The 18,282-nt window shown below is 42.4% G+C and overlaps 1 protein-coding gene across 2 annotated transcripts in view; it reads left to right on the forward strand.

The window, feature by feature from the left end:
* BAZ1B (bromodomain adjacent to zinc finger domain 1B) overlaps window positions 1–18,282 on the forward strand; it is an 88,425-nt gene that overhangs the window by 4,124 nt on the left and 66,019 nt on the right. For both annotated transcript variants that reach the window (XM_075074012.1, XM_075074013.1), the window contains exons 2-4: window positions 5,456–5,572; window positions 9,886–10,030; window positions 11,360–11,558. In XM_075074012.1, coding sequence (XP_074930113.1) covers window positions 5,456–5,572; window positions 9,886–10,030; window positions 11,360–11,558 — 461 coding nt within the window. The remainder of the gene's footprint in view (window positions 1–5,455; window positions 5,573–9,885; window positions 10,031–11,359; window positions 11,559–18,282) is intronic.

Here is an 18,282-nt window from a genome sequence, read left to right on the forward strand (position 1 = left end):
ATACAATCATTTTAATCATTGTTTATGCACCTTGATATGTATATGTTGGTTAATTAGTGAGGGGATGTGAGGTGTATGTCTGCAAATGGTTGAAGGGTGTAATTGCCAAGGAAGATGAGAGGCTAGGAGAGTGACAGGGTGAAGAGTCTCTGGGTTTTCATCCTAAAGCTGCTTTCAAGGCAGTCAGACTCCAAGACATTTAGACCTTCTCTTCCCTAGGAAAAAAGGTGTGTAAGGGCATGTCTTCACTGGCAGTTGCCACAGCAGCGCTTTAATGTGGCTGTGTAGTCGCAACAGCGCTATTAAAAAAACCACCTCCACGAGGGGAGTAATTTCCAGCACTGGGAGTGCTAGTGCATTGTCTACACTGCTATTTTACGTGCTGCTTAGGCGGCAGTGACCGGCAGAGGGAGTGCCTTTTCGATTGTTGCACTCACCCGGCACATCCGGGTCTTTGGCAGCACTTTGGCAGCGGGTTCCTCAGTCGCCGACAGTCTTGGGCGGCATTTCGGCGGCGGGTACTTCCTTCTTTGGCGGCAAGGTTTATTACCCACTGCTGAAATGCCACCGAAGGCTGTCAGCAGCTAAGGGACCTGCCGCCAAAGACTCGGACGGATGAGTGTAACAATTGAAAAGGTGCTCCCCCTGCGGCGGTTCTGATATTTTGGAATTCTCATCTGGGCACCCTATTTACAGCGCTGAAACTTGGAGTACTCGAGGGATGTTTTATCACACCCCTGAGCGAGAAAGTTGAATCACAGTGTAGACAAGGCCTTAGTTAAGAACAAAGGTGTCAGTTAAGAACCCACCATTTTCCCTAGCGAAGACAACCTTCAACACTTCCTTCTGTGTTGTGTAGGTTCTTATACTGAATCCATCAATAAGATGTAAAGTGGAATCTGGTGGCACCTTAAAGACTAACAGATTTATTTGGGCATAAGCTTTCAGTGGTAAAAAAACCACTTCTTCATATAAATGTGTTTTTTTTAGCCACGAAAGCTTATGCCCAAATAAATCTTAGTCTTTAAGGTGCCACTGGACTCCTCATTGTTTTTGTGGATACAGACTAACACAGCTACCCCTCTGATGATGGAAAGTGAAATTCTTTGGATTTTGTCTAAGGGTTAACTGTAGGTCATACTTACTAAAATACTTTCCTGCAGAGAGCCTCAACTTCTGTATGAAGGGTGGCAAACCAGTGGTGAGCTCAACTTCCATATGGGAAGGGACACAGGAAGTATCTAGAGCAGAGTGGGTGGAGGGAATGGGCTGGTCAGTGGAGCTCGAATACTTATTTGGGCTTAGTGCTTATTTGCAGCTGTGCATGGCTGCTCTCCACCACCAAATCCCCTTAAAGCCTTTTTAGAGGAAAAACACCCTGCTGAGTCCACTGCATGCTAGATGAAACCTTAGGCTTCAGGTCTGTGGCTTGGAATGAGCCTTGTTAATCGTCTCTCTCTGGAGAGAGGTGGAATGAATCACTTGGCAAAGCCAGAAATACTCTTCTGCACAGGTTGGCTAATGGGTCTATACAGAATCAGGTAACATTTACTTTACATCTCACTTGGCTTTATGCAGCATACACATGGGAAAGGAGCAGTCTGCAATACATGTTTTCCTAATTCAGGAGTCTGATATCCTGTCAAAAAGACAAACTTTGCTTTGTGTGGCCCAAATGTCTCTTTTCCAGTGTGTAGGGTTGCTAGCTTGTGACTTCTTTAGAGATGTATTTTGTTTACACTGATTGTGGTTTGGAAGAATGCAACTGGTATGCACTGTGCAAAACGCACAGTTTGAGACTCTACCTAATTGACCTGAGAGTGAGGGAGGGAATGCTTAAATCGAAAGTTGAATGTCCTTAAGCAGTGTAATTTGTTTGAAAGCAGTGGTTTTTCCCCCCAAAATAAAGCTTGCTGCTCTCGCTTATTTGTCTCCTTTTGTTTAGTATGTGTTCTAAGGCAATGAACTGGGGCTGAAAGAGTTCAGTGTCTCCTACTTTGGAGTGGCACAGAAAATGGTAGAGCGAGAGGTTTCACAAAAGGGAAATGCTTTGCAGATGGGCAAAGGACAAACTTTCAGATCTTTGCATGTGGGTGTCCAGAAAGTTAAAATATGATTGGAAAATAGTATTATAGGCAGCACCAAAACAGTATCGCATCATAGGCAGCACCAAAACAGTATCGCATCATACTGAAGAGACTCTTAGTCATAGGAACTTTGTCACCCTTGTGGCAAATTATTTTTAAAGCCAAGACATAAAGTAAAAAGCATGTTTCACATTAAACACTGTAGTTACGACAAATGTGACTGTCATCATCAGGCTAAGAATCAGTTTGTTATAAGTACATTAACCATGTTTATGATAAGCAATTGCTTTCTTGATGGTTAATGCAAATGAAAGTAATTCAAAGATGATTCTCAAACTGTTGCTAGTCTTGTGTGTGTTAAGTTGATTTTTTTTAAGATTAAGCATTCTTTAAAAAGATTCTTTGTTTTAGCACAACTTAGTCTTCCAGGTTTTAACACCTGAGTGCTCTTTAGTGTCTTACCTACATGTGAGATATTGTCCATTGCTAAAGTGGTATTCATCTGTTAAATTGAACTTGTATGTTATCAATAGATATTTTTGCAAGTCTATCAGTAGCTGATGTTCTGGAATTTTTTTTACTAATGCAATTTCAAGGCTCATGGAAATTGCAACCACCAACTCAGTGCTGTTGGTGGAGAAGCTATTTGGTTATAACAGCGAGATAGTCCTGTCAGGTGGCTTGAAATTAGAAAGATTGCATCTCTTTCCAATTTGAATGGAAAGAACTAAATAGAACTTGCTATTACAGTGATTCAGGTGTGCATCATCCTATTTTTCTGGGTTCAGCCCCTGAATCACAAAATACTACACCTCTACCCAGATATAACATGACCCGATATAACGCGGTAAAGCAGTGCTCTGGTAGGGGTGGGGCTGCGCATTCCGGCAGATCAAAGCAAGTTCGATATAACACGGTTTCACCTATAATGCAATAAGATTTTTTGGCTCCCGAGGACAGTGTTATATCGGTGTAGAGGTGTATCTAGTCTGTATGCTTCCTAGCACTGTTTTGTAGGAGCTGGAGGACACAAAAAGCAGGGTAGCATTTGTGAACATGAACCTGGAATACTAGTTAAAGAATGTAGGCAGAGGTCAGCGTTGATGAGCGCTGACCAGTTGTAGTTGGAGTTGAGTTGCATTTGGGTGACAGAGCTGGACTGTAATGGGGACACGTCCTCTGGATTGTAGACTAATAAATTGTTGTACCTGCTGGCTTTAAAATTATACTCTAAAAGCACAGAATTTTTATGCAGTGGGATTTTGCTTCTTCATCCATGAATGCAAGGAAAAAATGTGTACAGAAAACCTGGAGGTGTAGGAAACAGTGTTAGAAATTCCATTCTATGCATCCGAAGAAGTGAGCTGTAGCTCACGAAAGCTCATGCTGAAATAAATTTGTTAGTCTCCAAGGTGCCACAAGTACTCCTGTTCTTTTTGTTAGAAATTTGTTAGTCTCAGCTCAGGCAAGGCATTTACGTGCTCTCTTTCAGACTGGCCGCAGAAGGATCTGAGTCTGTCTTCAGAGGTAGAGAGAACAAAGGCCCAGCACGTTGTGTGGCAGCAAAGCAGATCCTTAACTATCTTCTCCAGCCACAGATGCAGCACATAGTCTACTGATTTTGCAAACATTTAATCACTTTTAGACATCAAAGATGTGTGTTCTGTTACCATTTGTTAAACATTGTTAAATATTTAACAAATAAGGGCACCCTCTCCTCCTTTTTTCTCTAGCAATTATATGTGCTAGTGTAACTGAACCCTCGGTGTTCAGATATTGTCTGTATTTGGTGGGTATGTGGGTGGTGTGTTTATGGGGTGGGAGATGACTCCCAAAAGATGATTGGGTTAACTGTTGCTTCCAGGTTTGGGATTCTGCCCACACTGAGAGCCGGGATTTTCAGTGCCTCTCAAGAGAAATGGATGTAGGCACTTTTCTTCCTTCCTAAAAAGTTTTAGGTAGGGCTTTAGTTCAGTGGCTGCAGTTTCTCAAATTTATTGCTGAAATGGTTGGTAGTGGCTGTAAATATAAGTAGGAATCTTAGTTTCACAAGTAGCTCTCTCTGCGTAGTATCTCTAGAGAGCTGGTTAAAATAACATCTTAGACAACCTGCATACTTGATGCAGTATCAAGAAAACTTCTATCAGGGTTCGCTGCAAACAATAATCTGTGAAGGATACCTCCTATAAGTGAAGGCAAAGATCAATTTCTGGAACTTGAAAGTTAGTGATTCCATCTGACATACTAAACAGGTATTTTAAAATGAAAAACAGGGCAAAGTGAATGCTTCTATACACTTAATACTGGTGCAAAGATTGGGAATTCCAAAAGCCTTTTTTACTGTTCTATCATCAACACACGCTTTTGGGGGAGAGGAATGTCTAACGCTTTGGCTAGTGGCAACCTTCTCTAAAGATGACCTCTTTCCAGATTAGTCTCTTGCATTGCATTGGTTGCTGTGGATACAAATACAATACCTACTTGCCACATGCATCGTATCATTTGTGGCTCAGTTTTCTCCAGCTGGAATAGTGTGAAGGGGAGCCACAAAAACTGGGATTAATAGTTCTGTCTTTTCCTTCTTAATCAGACTCTGGAAAAATGTAATGCTAGTGTGAATACGCCAAGGCTTAGTTTAACTGAGACACGCTAATTGTAGGTAGCATAATATCCTAGAAGTAATTTCCAGCACTTAATAACACTGCCTTCCACGGGAGCATAAGAGTGAGAAATCCTTCACAGGAAGGGTTGTAAGCTACTGGGTTAGCCAAACTGGGTTTATTCCTCTGTCACTACAGTGATGCATAGTTACTATAAGTGTGCTTTACCTTCCATGCTTGGTGTTCTGTTGCAACTCTGTTTCCAAGGTAAAGACACTTTTCCTTGCCTCTCCTCTACTTTTTGCCCCCTTAATTCCCAGTGTTTAATAACCAAAAAAACTGCAACTTGAGGCTGGTTTTGATATATGAAGAAGCTAATACTGTATTAAAGTTTAGCTGAACAGAAAGGAACCAATTCTACTAACTTAACAAATTGCTTGTTTTGGGAATTCGAGGAAGTTGCCGTGCAGTAATTTTAATCTCTAATAAATTGTCTTTAATTCTGGAATTTACAAGTACAGGATGGAGTAAGACCCTCGTCTCTCTTAATTTCCTTTTAATCGCATTGTTGTGTATTAGTGCAGATGCTCTTTATGCTATTTTTCAAACACAATTTAATATTGTGTACATACAGAGGCTAAGGTTTGGCTCTGCAGAACTACAGCATAATATTGTCTCCTAGCCTAGTCAAATGGAAAGGGCTGTATAGTGCTTTGGTTTTGCTGTCTGCTCCCTGAATCCTGTTTTCCTGAGCTGATATTCCTACAGAGAGTATGAGGCACGGCTAGAGAGATACAACGAACGAATATGGACATGCAAAAGCACAGGAAGCAGCCAGCTGACGCACAAAGAAGCTTGGGAGGAGGAGCAGGAAGTTGCTGAGCTGTAAGTAACAGTGCAGAAGTTGGTATGCATCTATCTTTAGAATTTGGGGGCAGGAGAGCTGCCTTTAGAATGATAGGTGGCTGCTAGATAAACAGCAAGGAGTTTAAGGTTGTGACTAGTTCCTTAGGACTTTGTAAGATGAAAGAAATTTGACTCCAAATTTGACATACTCATGAATGCAGTTTAATCTGTAACGTTCTTTTCACAAAATAACTGAGTACAACATTTGGCATATCTCTCAAAGCTACATACACAAAGAGGGAATTTTTCTTGCTGAAGGAGAAAAAACAAAAGCACCTAAGTTGTGTGACTTTTACTGGTTTCCACATAATGATGGTGTGCATACCAGCTAACTCTGCGGCAGTTGTTGTTTTTTCCAGATCTGTGCAGGTATCAGACAGTGAAGTGGTGCCATTAAATTCAGTAGTATTTTGGAATCAGGTATTGGTGATCTGCTCCACTTGAAACAAACTGCAAAAAAGCAAAATTGCAAGGATAGTTCTGCCAAGTGCTCTCTCACTTTTCCCTACCAGTTGACCTACCCATTTTTGTCAGTCTCACAGAGTGGCCAGAACTTTGTTTTACATCCAGTGTAAAACTTGCCATGATGAAGGAACCTTTCTAAGGACAAGTCCTTGATTGAACTAATTAGGTATCTTATTCCTTAATTGCTGTACCCAATGAAAGTGAGGGAGTTGAACACATAACAAAGGGCATTTCTTTCTCAGTTTTACAACTGGCAACTTTGGCTTTGCCTCTTTCACTCTCTAAAGATGACCTGTTCCCACCTATTTAGTGTGTGTTTCTAGATTAAATCTGTCTTGGATATTGCTTCTGCTGTGTTTACTGGGGAGGGAATTCATCATTTTGATTGGAATAAGAGGTGATAGTCCGTGACCTAGAGAGGAATTGCCTGCAACGTTTTTCTTGTCCAATTAAATTGCTCCCTTTAAAAACTACTCCCCAACCTTACTAGACGCCGGAAACCTTAGATAGAGATATTGTTGTCTTTGATCTCTCCCCAGCTAATGCTCTTCTGTATAAGGGAGGTGTATGTTGCTGGTTCTGTAATTGCATAATCTTGAAGTAGCTGAATCAGTGGATCACTTGCCTTGCTTTGCTGTCTTAATCTGATGCAGTGATACAGGATTAGCTAACTGCTCCTGTTTTTCTGAAAGTTTTCAGTTACATAAATGAGAGAATGTCTCAATTCAGGTTGGATACAGAGTTGTCTATTTGGTTTAAGAAAAATATAAATTCAGTAAAATGTCTCTTAGAGACCAGTCTCCATGTTGAATGAGAATTATAATAAAGATTTCATGCAGCTGCAGATTTAAAACTTAAAACATTGATCTGAATGGACAAGTTTAGTCAGCCCTTGTCGTGAGGAATCCACTGGTTAGTAATCCTAGAATAACTGCAAATGAGGACTCGGTCGGCAAGAGCGACCTTAAATCTAAGAAACAAGAAAACTTTCGATAGGGTGAAATGGAATTTTTCTATCACTAAACAAACTTGAATTTGGTGCTTACATTCCCTTTTAAAAATAATAATAATAAAAAATAATGAATGAATGGTGAGAATTTAGACTGACAAACCTGTTCTGATTTAGGAAGTGACCAGGCAAGCGTTCCCCCATTCTTCTAATTCAGTTGTTCTCAAACTTTTTTTGTACTGGCGATCTCTTTTACACAGCAAGCCTCTGAATGCCCCCCTATAAATTAAAAACACATTTTTTAAAATATATTTACTACTATTTTAAACTGGTATTTTATGTTTAATATAACTTTTCACAGCAGACTTACTAGTGCAGACTTAACAACAGACTTGCTAGCTAGCTGGGTGGCACATACGACACCCACATAATAACATTGCGACGCCCTGAGGGATTGTGACCTCCAGTTTGAGAATCCCTGTTCTAATTAATCATCCTTCACACAACTAATTCAAGATCATCCAAAAATATTAGAAACATCAGTGGAACACACATTTGCATAGACTGAAATACTGCACGATAATTTATTTAAGTAAGCCCTACTTACTGCATTATAAGACATATAAAAGTATTTTGACAATATAAACTTAATATGGGAGAAAATGCCAAACTTCAGTTGGGATTGCAATACTCCTGAAGGGAAAACTCATCTTAAAATTAAAAGGTGAAAAGTAGGCCTGTCAATTAATCTCAGTTAACTCGGGCAATTAACTAAAAAACATTAATCATGGTGAATCGCACTGTTAAACAACAGAAATACCAATTGAAATTCTTCAAATTTTTGGATGTTTTTTCTACATTTTCAAATATATTGATTTCTATTACAACACAGAATACAAAGTGTACAGTGCTCAATTTATATTTTTATTACAAATATTTGCACTGTAAAAATGATAAAAGAAATAGTATTTTTCAGTGAACCTCATACAGGTATTGTAATGCAATCTCTTTATCCTGAAAGTGTAACTTACAAATGCAGATTTTTTTTTTTACGTAACTGCTCTCAGAAACAAAACAATGTAAAACTTTAGAGCCTACAAGTCCGTTCAATCCTATTTCTTGTTCACCCAGTTGCTAAGAGAAACAATTTTGTTTACATTTACAGGAGATGCTGCTGCTGGCTTCTTATTTATAATGTCCTCTGAAAGTGAGACCAGGCATTCACATGGCACTTTTGTAGCCAGCGTTGCAAGGTGTTTACGTGCCAGATATGCTAAACATTTGTATGCCCCTTCATGCTTTGGCCACAATTCCAGAGGACATGCTTCTATGATGCTGATGCTCATTAACAAGCAATGCATTAGTAAAATTTTGTGACTGAACTTCTTGAGGGAAAACTGTATGTCTTCGGCTCTGTTTTACCCACCTTCTGCCATATATTTCATATCATAGCAGTCTCAGATGATGATCCAGCACATGTTCATTTTGAGAACACTTTCACAGCAGATTTGACAAAACACAAAGAAGATACCAATGTGAGATTTCTAAAAATAGCTACAGCACTTGACCCAAGGTTTAAAAATCAGAAGTACCTTCCAAAATCTGAGAGGGACAAGGTAGGGAGCATGCTTTCAGAAGTCTTAGCAACACTCAGATGCGGAAACTATAGAACCCAAACCACCAAAAAAGAAAATCAACCTTCTGCTGGTGGCATCTGATCAGATGATGAAAATGAACATGCATCGGTCCGCTCCGCTTTGTATCGTTATCAAGCAGAACACATCAGCATGGACGCATATCCTATGGAATGGTTGAAGATGGCGGGACATATGAATCTTTAGCCCATCTGGCACATAAATATCTTGCGACGCCAGCTACAACAGTGCCGTGTGAATGTGTCTTCTTGCTTTTCGGTGACGTAAACAAGAAGTGGGCAGCATTATCTCCTGTAAATTATAACCAAACTTGTTTGTCTGAGTGATTGGCTGAGCAAGAAGTAGAACTGAGTGGACTTGTAGGCTCTAAAGTTTTACATTTTTATTTTTCAATGCAGTTATTTTTTGTACTTAATTCTACATTTGTAAGTTCAACTTTCATGATAGATTGCACTACAGTACTTGACTGAGATGAATTGAAAAATACTATTTTGCTTTTTACAGTGCAAATATTTGTAATAAAAAATAAAGCAAGCACTGTTCACTTTGTATTCTGTTGTAATTGAAATCAATATATTTGAAAATGTAGGAAACATCCAAAAATATTTAAATAAATGGTATTCCTTTATTATTTAATAATGTGATTAATCGAGATTAATTTTTTAATCGCTTGACAGCCCTAGTGAAAAGATAATTGACTGTCCATGTGTCTCATAACTGAGTTATGTAAATTATATGCCTCTCCTGGACAGAGTACAAAATAACCTGAAGAAAGATTGGTTCCTCTAGGCACTACAGCAGTAGAAATGTTTAAGAATAAAAAATATGGAACTTATTTTTCTGGATAGGAATTATATTAAAAAAATCTATTGCCATGTTTTTGGGTCAGTAACACAGGCAGGGTTTGTTTGGTGTGTAGGCAACACTTCATTGGGAGATGGCAATAGGCAGCAAGATGAGCACTGCCAGCATGGCCTTGTTGCACAGATGTGCTTTGTATTTCTTGTGGGTACAGAAGTGAATTTATATTGGTGACCGTATGAACATTTATTTTTTCTTGACAAATCCCACTCTGACTGCTTGCATTATTTATTGTAATGTGGTGTCACCTTGGAAGTGTTTAATTCACTGTCAAAATGCTCTCAGTGGCATGAACTGGCAGAACATGTTGCATTTCATATTTTGTTAGCTGGATGATGTAAACTTTTCACATCCTTGTTCAGTTTGAAGGAGGAATTTCCCACCTGGTATGAGAAACTGGTACTGGAAATGGTCCACCACAATACTATTTCCTTGGAGAAGCTTGTAGATGCAGCCTGGCTTGAGATCATGACCAAATATGCAGTGGACGAGGAGTGTGACTTTGAGGTGAGGCTCTAGTTTCAAATACTTGCCATGCTTCTGCTTAATGCCACTATCCTCAGGAGAGAAGTAAGAGGAGGTCACAAACATTTTCCCCTTCAATCTTCATGACTGTCTAAATTTGGTGCAGAACGGTAGGACTCTCTCACCTCTTTGTGGAATTCCCTTGATAATGCCTATTTCCAAAGCAATAGTGTGGAAACCTGTTTCTTAAGCCGAGGCTAAATCGGTATTGTCAGAAGATGGGAGTGGCTTGGGCAAAGGAGACTTATGTCATGCCTAGCAGAAGAATGTGGTTCACATCTAACTGCTCTTCTGCTACACACACACCATGTTCCCAATATGAATAGCAGAGTGTAACTGACACAGCTTGCACTAGTTCAGGGGTCGGCAAACTTTTTGGCCCGAGGACCGCATCTGGGTTTGGAAATTGTGTGGTGGGCCGTGAATGCTCACAAAATTGGGGGTTGGTTTTGGGAGGGGTTGGGGGTCCAGGAGGGTGCTCCAAGCTCAGACTGAGGAGTTTGGAGGGGGGGAGAGGGATCAGGACGAGGGCAGTGGTGCAGGCTCCAGGCAGCGCTTATCTCGAGCAGTTCCTGGAAGCAGCGGCATGTCCCCGCACCAGCCCCCTGGCTGCCCCTACGCATAGAATTTGGGAGGGGACATGCTGCTGCTTCTGGGCACTCTCCCCAGCTGGAGTTCCAGAGCGAGGCAAGATTGAGGGATCGATTAAAACATCTGAAGGGCAATAGTTTGCTCACTAGTTTGATTCTCCTACTTCTTGGAAAGGTCTACAGTAATGGCAGAAGCTCAAATGTGGTTAGAGGAAGCCCTCCCCACCTCCAATTCAAAAAAAAAAAAAAAAAAAGAGTGGGCTGAGGGGACTGAGTGGAAACTCAGGTTTGTCAAAAAGAAAGGGGAAGATGCAGTCCTGGTGCTGTGACAGTATATATTTTGAACTGAGTTGTGTTCTCTGTTTCCTGAGCTGGGGCCATTGAGATGACATACATAACCCCTTGCAACACATCTGGAAGATTGAGGAAGTAGCAATGGTGGACTTTAGAAAAGCTTGTGTGTGGGTTTTCCTTTCATAAGAGTAATAAGCATGACTTCTGAATGGGGCGGATAATGGGGAGATCTTGTAAGTCTGTGACAGAGGAAACTATAGAAGTGTCTCACTTGAGGTCAAAGATTAAAAATTGTTCTCTCTCAAACCATAGTGTGTATGTGACTCTTACTTTATTTCACTTTCCTTACTTCCCTTCAAGTGTTAAAAAGCTGATCAACTCATATTTCCTGCCAAGTTAGTGTTTTTTGGTGCATTTTTCTGCTCAGGTTGGAAAAGAGAAAATGCTGCCAGTAAAAATTTTGATAGTACATCCACTGGAGAAGGTGAATGAGGAGGCTGCTGAGAAGAAATCTGATGGAACTTGTGATTCCCCATCCAGTGACAAAGAGAACTCCAGTCAGGTAGCCCAGGACAACCAGAAGGAGTCAGTGCTGAAGGAGGATGACAGCAGAAGAGAGATTATGAGTGAGTAACAAGACAGCCTACTTAAGGGTTTATGATCTGGGGGCAAAGGGGAAGCACAAACTCAAATGTTCTCAGGTCTGGGTTATGAAATACTGTACATGCTCTCTGAAGAGCACTGTGTGGATCTTCTCACTCAGTGTTACACGATACACCAACATTCTGAGCTAGGGGTGTAGTTTGTGACAAAGTTCCTCCTCTAGCTTGGTGGGTCCTGCGTTTATTGGCAGATTTGCTCATCTCAGGCCACGTCTACACTACGGGATAATATCGAATTAGCTAAAATCGGTTTTATAAAACTGATATTATAAATTCGATTTCACGCGGCCACACTAGGCACAGTAATTCGGCGTTGTGCGTCCATGGTCCGAGGCTAACATCGTTGCATTGTGGGTAGCTCTTCTGTAGCTATCCCATAGTTCCCGCAGTCTCCCCCGCCCCTTGGAATTCTGGGTTGAATCATTATTGTCGCGGGTGGTTCTGGGTAAATGTCGTCAGTCATTCCTTCCTCTGGGAAAACATCAGCTGACAATCCTTTCGTGCGTTTTCCCTGGATTGCCCTGGCAGACGCCATAAGCACGGCAACCATGGAACCCGTTCAGCTTTTTTTTTCCGGCACCATATGTGTACTGGGTGGCGCGGCAGAGAGGCGATACTCCAGCGCTACACAGCAGCATTTACTTGCTTTTGCATGATAGCAGAGATGGTTACCAGTTGTTCTGTACCGTCTACTGCGGAGTAAACTGGCAATGAAATGAGGTTATCTCTCTCCCTCTGACTGTCCGCTGCTATCATGAGTGCCCCTGGCTGAAATCGCCAGGGACGCAACGCAAAGCAAAATTGGGATTGACTCCCGAGTCAATTCTTCCTTTATGGTTTCTAAAAATAGTCAGTCTGCCTAGAATAAGGGGCAAGTGTACTAGAGTATACCTATATACTCTATAGTGGTAAATCACACTTATACCAGTGTATAGAGCACAACTGCTCCGTGTCAGTATTCACAGGGGGTGCCCCTGCAAGAACCCCACCCGTTGCTTCCCTCCTCCCCAACCTTCCTGGCTACCGTGGCAGTGTCCCCCCCCCCAATTTGTGTCATGAAGTTATAAAGAATGCAGGAATAAGAAACAGAGACTTGTTAGTGAGATAAAATGAGGGGGAGGCAGCCTCCCGGGGCTATGACAGTCCAGCAGGACATTTAAGTGGTGTGGGGAAGAGGAGCCCAGGATGCTGCTGCTATGACAGTCCAGGCAATACAGAATCTTTTCTTTACACAGAAAGGGAGGGGGCTGATTGAAGCTCAGCCCCAGTTGCTATGAGGAAGATGGTTACCAGCCGTTCTGTACCATCTACTGGGATAACTGGGAGTCATTCCCATTTTTACCCAGGTGCCCCCGGCCAGCCTCACCTAAGGCCAGCCAGGAGCACTTACGGGCTGATGACGACGAGGGTATCAGTCATATTGTACCATCTACCACCGGGGGGGGGGAGGGAGCGGATACTGCTCTTCGCTGCTGCAGCATCGAATCTACCAGCAGCATTCAGTACACATTAGGGTGACATTGAAAGAAGTCAAGAAATTTCTTTCCCTTTTCTTCACGTGGTGGGGGGGGAGAAACTGAGGAGCTATTCCCTGAATCACGCCAGACACTGTGTTTGAACCTACAGACATTGGGAGCTCAGCCAAGAATGGAAATACTTTTCAGAGACTGCTGTGGACTGTGGGATAGCTGGAGTCCTCAGTACCCCCTCCATCCATGAGCGTCCATTTGAGTCTGTGGCTTCCCGTTACGCTTGTCACGCAGCGCTGTGTATCCTGGAGATTTTTTTTTCAACGCTTTGGCATTTCGTGTTCTGTAATGGAGCTCTGATACAACAGATTTGTCTCCCCATACAGCGATCAGATCCAGTATCTCCCGTACGGTCCATGCTGAGCTCTTTTTGATTGAGACTGCATCGCCACCCGTGCTGATCAGAGCTCCATGCTGGGCAAACAGGAAATGTAATCAAAGTTTGCGGGGCTTTTCCTGTTTACCTGCCCGCTTGCATCCGAGTTCAGATGCTGTCTTAAGCGGTCCAGTGTGCACTGTGGGATACTGCGTGGAGGCCAATAACGTCGATTTCCGTCCACACTAAATAATTCGATATGTTAATATCGAATTTAGCGCTACTCCTCTCGTCGGGGAGAGTACTGAAATCGATTTAAAGAGCCCTTTATATCGATATAAAGGGCGTTGTAGTGTGGACGGTACAGCGTTAAATCGATTTAATGCTCTTTAAATCAATTTAAACGCGTAGTGTAGACAGGCCTCAGTGATCTTACCTTGGTGGAACCCACAGTCCGGGTCAACTCCTCCTGTGTCTGATCAGGAGTTGGAGGTTTGGGGGGAACCTGGACCCACCCTCTACTCTGGGTTCCAGCCCAGGTCCTGTGGATTGCAGCTGTCTATAGTGTCTTCTGTAACAGCTGCATGACAGCCACAAGCTTCCTGGACCCACTTCCTCATGGCCACTCCAAACACCTTCTTTATCCTCACCACAGGACCTTTCCTCTGGTGTCTGACATTTGTACTCCTTAGTCCTCCAGCAGAAACACCCTCTCACTCTCAGCTCCTTGCACCTCGTGCTCCCAGCTCCTCACATGCACCCACAAACTGAAGTGAGCTCCTTTTTAAAACCCAGGTGCCCTGGTTAGCCTGCCTTGATTGGCTGCAAGTGTTCTAATCGCCTGCTCCTTAATGGTTCTAGCAGGTTCCTGATTACTCTAGTGCAGCCCCTGCTCTGGTCACTCAGGGAACAGAAAACTACTCATCCAGTGACCAGTATATTTGCCCTCTACCAGACTCCTGAACCCCACTGGTCTGGGTCTGTCACAAGTTGTAATGGAATTAAAAAGCACTGCAAATCTGCAGCTACATGTAGTCCATTACTTTGTCTTACAGAAATCAAAATGTGTTTAGATTTGCCTTTGTCCAATATAGTCATATGAAACTTTCTTCAGTAGTCCTGTTAATTACAGCATGTGGCAGTTTCTTTAGGACCCTTATCAAAGCTAAGAAAAATTGGGCGTGTTTTTCACTGGTGGAGCTGCGCTAGTGGTGTTGATAGAAGCTGCAGTATAGCCAGGGCTCGTGTCTCCATCAGTGTGTTTAACTTCGCTCAGAGTAAGGTTAGATCAGATAAGGGTAGACACAACTGCCATGACTAGGCTGTAGCTTCCAAAATTACTGCCACTGGTTGACAGTTGTCAGTCTAGAGGCAGCATTCTTTATTAATCCCAGGCACATGGAGGAATACTCACCGCACTGAATGACCTACACCAAGAATGTCAACCATCCAGTGTTCTGTGCACACTGCAGCTGAAATAGTGTCACTGAAATAATGGCTAAGCTTTGCTCGGTTGATGCTGTGGACAGGACCTAGATGTTGCTGTCACCTTCTTGGTGTTTAGAGGGAAACATTGAGAAACCTTTCCACTCTGTGGGAACGCTTCAAGACTCTTCCTGTATTTCAGCCTCCTGCTGGTACCAGACACTTCTCTTATCCACTCAGTCATGAAGATGTATCTCATCCTGTCTGGGTTTCCTGCTGGAGCATAACTGATTGATTACACTGGTACTTGCCACATTGCTGTATTTAGGGTCACTTCCTATGTAGTGACCAGCAGACAACAAAATGCAGCTAAAACAGAGCATTGTCAACAAAAATAGGGATCAGCAGAACTAGGTAATGGTTTGCACTTCTGAAAGGTCAGTAGTATTTAACAAGGAAGAAAATACCCTCTGAGAATAACGGAGGTGATGCATGCGTGGTGATGGGGCTGGAAGTTAGGCACTAGCTAACATCTAGTGTGGTAGAATTGCTGAGAGTTAAATTTCTGTCAATCACATCTTAAATTTAGAAGGTGTAGCTTGACACATGAGGTTCAAAAGAACGGCTGATAGGAGCAGGAGGCGAATCAAAAGCAAGGAAAACCACAGCTAGCTTTATGCTCTAGTGTTAATTTTTTATTGTGATTTTTCCTTCCCCCACTTCCCTTCACAGCCCAACCATAAAATCAACCAACCCTTGACTCTAAACATTGTGACTCTCTACTTTGAGTCAATATTTTGTGTTTTCTCACCTCCCAAATAGGCCTTAGGAGCCAGTTCTTCCTTTCAGGCTTAGAGCTGATTGGAAAACCAAAATCAACTTTGTGGAAAAATCTCAAAGTTACTATTTTACACGGTTGGACATAAAACAATTTAAAAATTGTTTTTCTTCCTCTTTTTCTCCCTCCACCCCTTTTTCCCATTGAACACAACAAAACGAATGTCCAAGGCTTTTTCCATGTTTTCATTTTTGCCTTTTGCTCTTTTATAACTCTTCAAAACTTCCTCAAGTTTGGAAAAGTTAGTGTCAAAGGAAAATATGGAACTCAAACATTACCCTATGTAACTCTTAAGAACTTGAACTTTTTTTGCAAAAGCTTGTGGTTTTGGAAAGGTCACTTGAATGAGAACTTTCAACTGTCTCTGACCAGGCTAAGTATCAAAGCTTATGTTTAAAGACACTTTATTGATTCTTTAAACAACAAGCACTTTACAACATATGTAACACCCGAGGGGGATGAGCATAGTTCCCATTTTACACATGAGGAAACTAGGAGTAGAGGAGAAGTGGCTTATGCACTGTGACACAGCAGATCACTGGCAAAACAGTAACTGGAACCAGGTTTTCCAACTTCCGGTCCTTAGCTTCTGTGGATTCTCACTCAATGCAGATGAACTTTTGCACTGCAGATGTATTTGAGCTGTGAACTATGTACATGTTAGTAATATTTGTAATTGTCCATACAACTGAGAAAATATTAACATGTGGAGAAATGTTCTGGCCTTAAACTCTTAAGGCTTTGTCTACACTATGAGTAGAGTGTGATTGCTCTACTCTGTACACATACTTGTGGTAGCTTGATGAGAGCTGGCGTGTGTCTAAATAGCAGTAACAGTAGTAATGAAGGCAGGGCTGAGCGGTGCCAAGCACAAACCCACTTGAAACTGGTGGGTATGTACTCGGCATGGCTTGCCATGCCTCTGCTGCTACTACTGCTTTTTATACTCACTAGCTCCATGAGATCTAGCTCAAGTATGTGTAGATGGGCAGAGGAGTCTCACCCCTAGCTCATAATACAGACATAGCCAATCAATGTATGAAACAAATTGCTGCATTAGTCATGCTTAGAATGGGGCTAAAGCACAGTAATTTAGTTAGCGAGGAAGAAAGAAACAGCAAATGCTGGTCATCGGCAGTAATTGGCAAGAAATTGTGGAATGTATTTGTTTTATTCATAGTGTGTTTGCCAAAACTTCATTAAACAAAATATTACATGAGCACAGAAACCTGAAATCAGTTAACTTCTGAATGGGGCTGTTCGAGGAACACAGCCTAGCCCTCTGTGCTTCAATATGGCTTTGTGGTTATGTCAGAAGAGTTAAGACTCCTGAGTTCTATTCTGGTTCTGCCACTGACTCTGACTTTGGTAAAGGGACTGGTCTAATCTTATTTTACAAGTGGGTAACTTTAAACGGAGGACGATGCACACTGTAAATAGAAATTTAACATTGTAAAGTGCTTTGAAGTTATCAAAGGTGCTGAGTATATAATTCCATACAAAATAATCTCTTGATAGAAATGGTAAGAGTACACCATTAAACTCCCAATATTAAGCATGTGCATGCAGCTTTAACTCTGCTCTCTTGTGTGAATGCACAGTATTCTTGTAATTACATGGCTGATACATTGTATGAGAAATAGTAACAATGCAATTTTTCTACAATTTTAGATACCTGTGTGATGTTATAATACTTAGCTGAGTTCCAGAGTCCTTGAAAATAAATATAAAATGCTTACTGTACTTATAACACACGACAAATGTAGTAATGAAAACATCTGGTATATATGCCAACTTCAGTTAATGGAATATACACAAGGGGGCAGAGTAAACCTTAGCATTTTCTTGGCACTCATCCTGCCCCCCCCCCCCTTTTTTTCGTAAAAGGGATAAATAAAGCAGCATCAGCTCTTGGGTTTGAAGCCCTGCTGCCTTGCAGAAGTTCATGTATAGCGCATGTTGATTCTATGACCTGGATATATCTAAATCTGCAGTAGGCATCCCCTGTCCTACAGACACTTGGACAGAGGTGGGCAAACTTTTTGGCCTAAGGGTCACGTCTGGGTATGGAAATTGTATGGTGGGCCATGAATGCTCATGAAATTGGGAGTTGGGGTGTGGGAGGAGGTGAGGGCCCTGGCTGGGGGTGTGGGCTGTGGAGTGGGGCCAAAAATAAGGAGTTCAGGGTGCAGGATGGGGCTCCAGGCTGGGGCAGGGGGTTAGGGTGCAGGGGAGGAAGGGTGAGGGCTGGGGTGCGGGCTCTGGGCTGGGGCTGGGGATGAGGGTTTGGGGGTGCAGGAGGTTTCTCCAGGCTGAGACACAGAGGTTCAGAGGCCAGGAAGGGGATGAGGGTTGGGGCAGGGGGTTGAGACATGGGAGGGGGTCAGAGGTACAGGCTCCAGCAGCGTTTACCTCAAGCAAATCCTAGAAGTAGCGACATGTTTTCCCTCCGGCTCCCCCCAGCCAATGGGAGCTGTGGGACAGCACGCTGAACTCCCTGGCTGCCCTTACATGTAGGAGCCAGAGGGAGGACATGCTGCTGCTTTTGGGAGCCGCGCGGAGCGGGTCAAGCCCCGGGCC

This window comes from Chelonoidis abingdonii, chromosome 20, assembly GCF_003597395.2.
Source record: "Chelonoidis abingdonii isolate Lonesome George chromosome 20, CheloAbing_2.0, whole genome shotgun sequence".
Classification (NCBI taxonomy): Eukaryota; Metazoa; Chordata; order Testudines; family Testudinidae; genus Chelonoidis; species Chelonoidis abingdonii.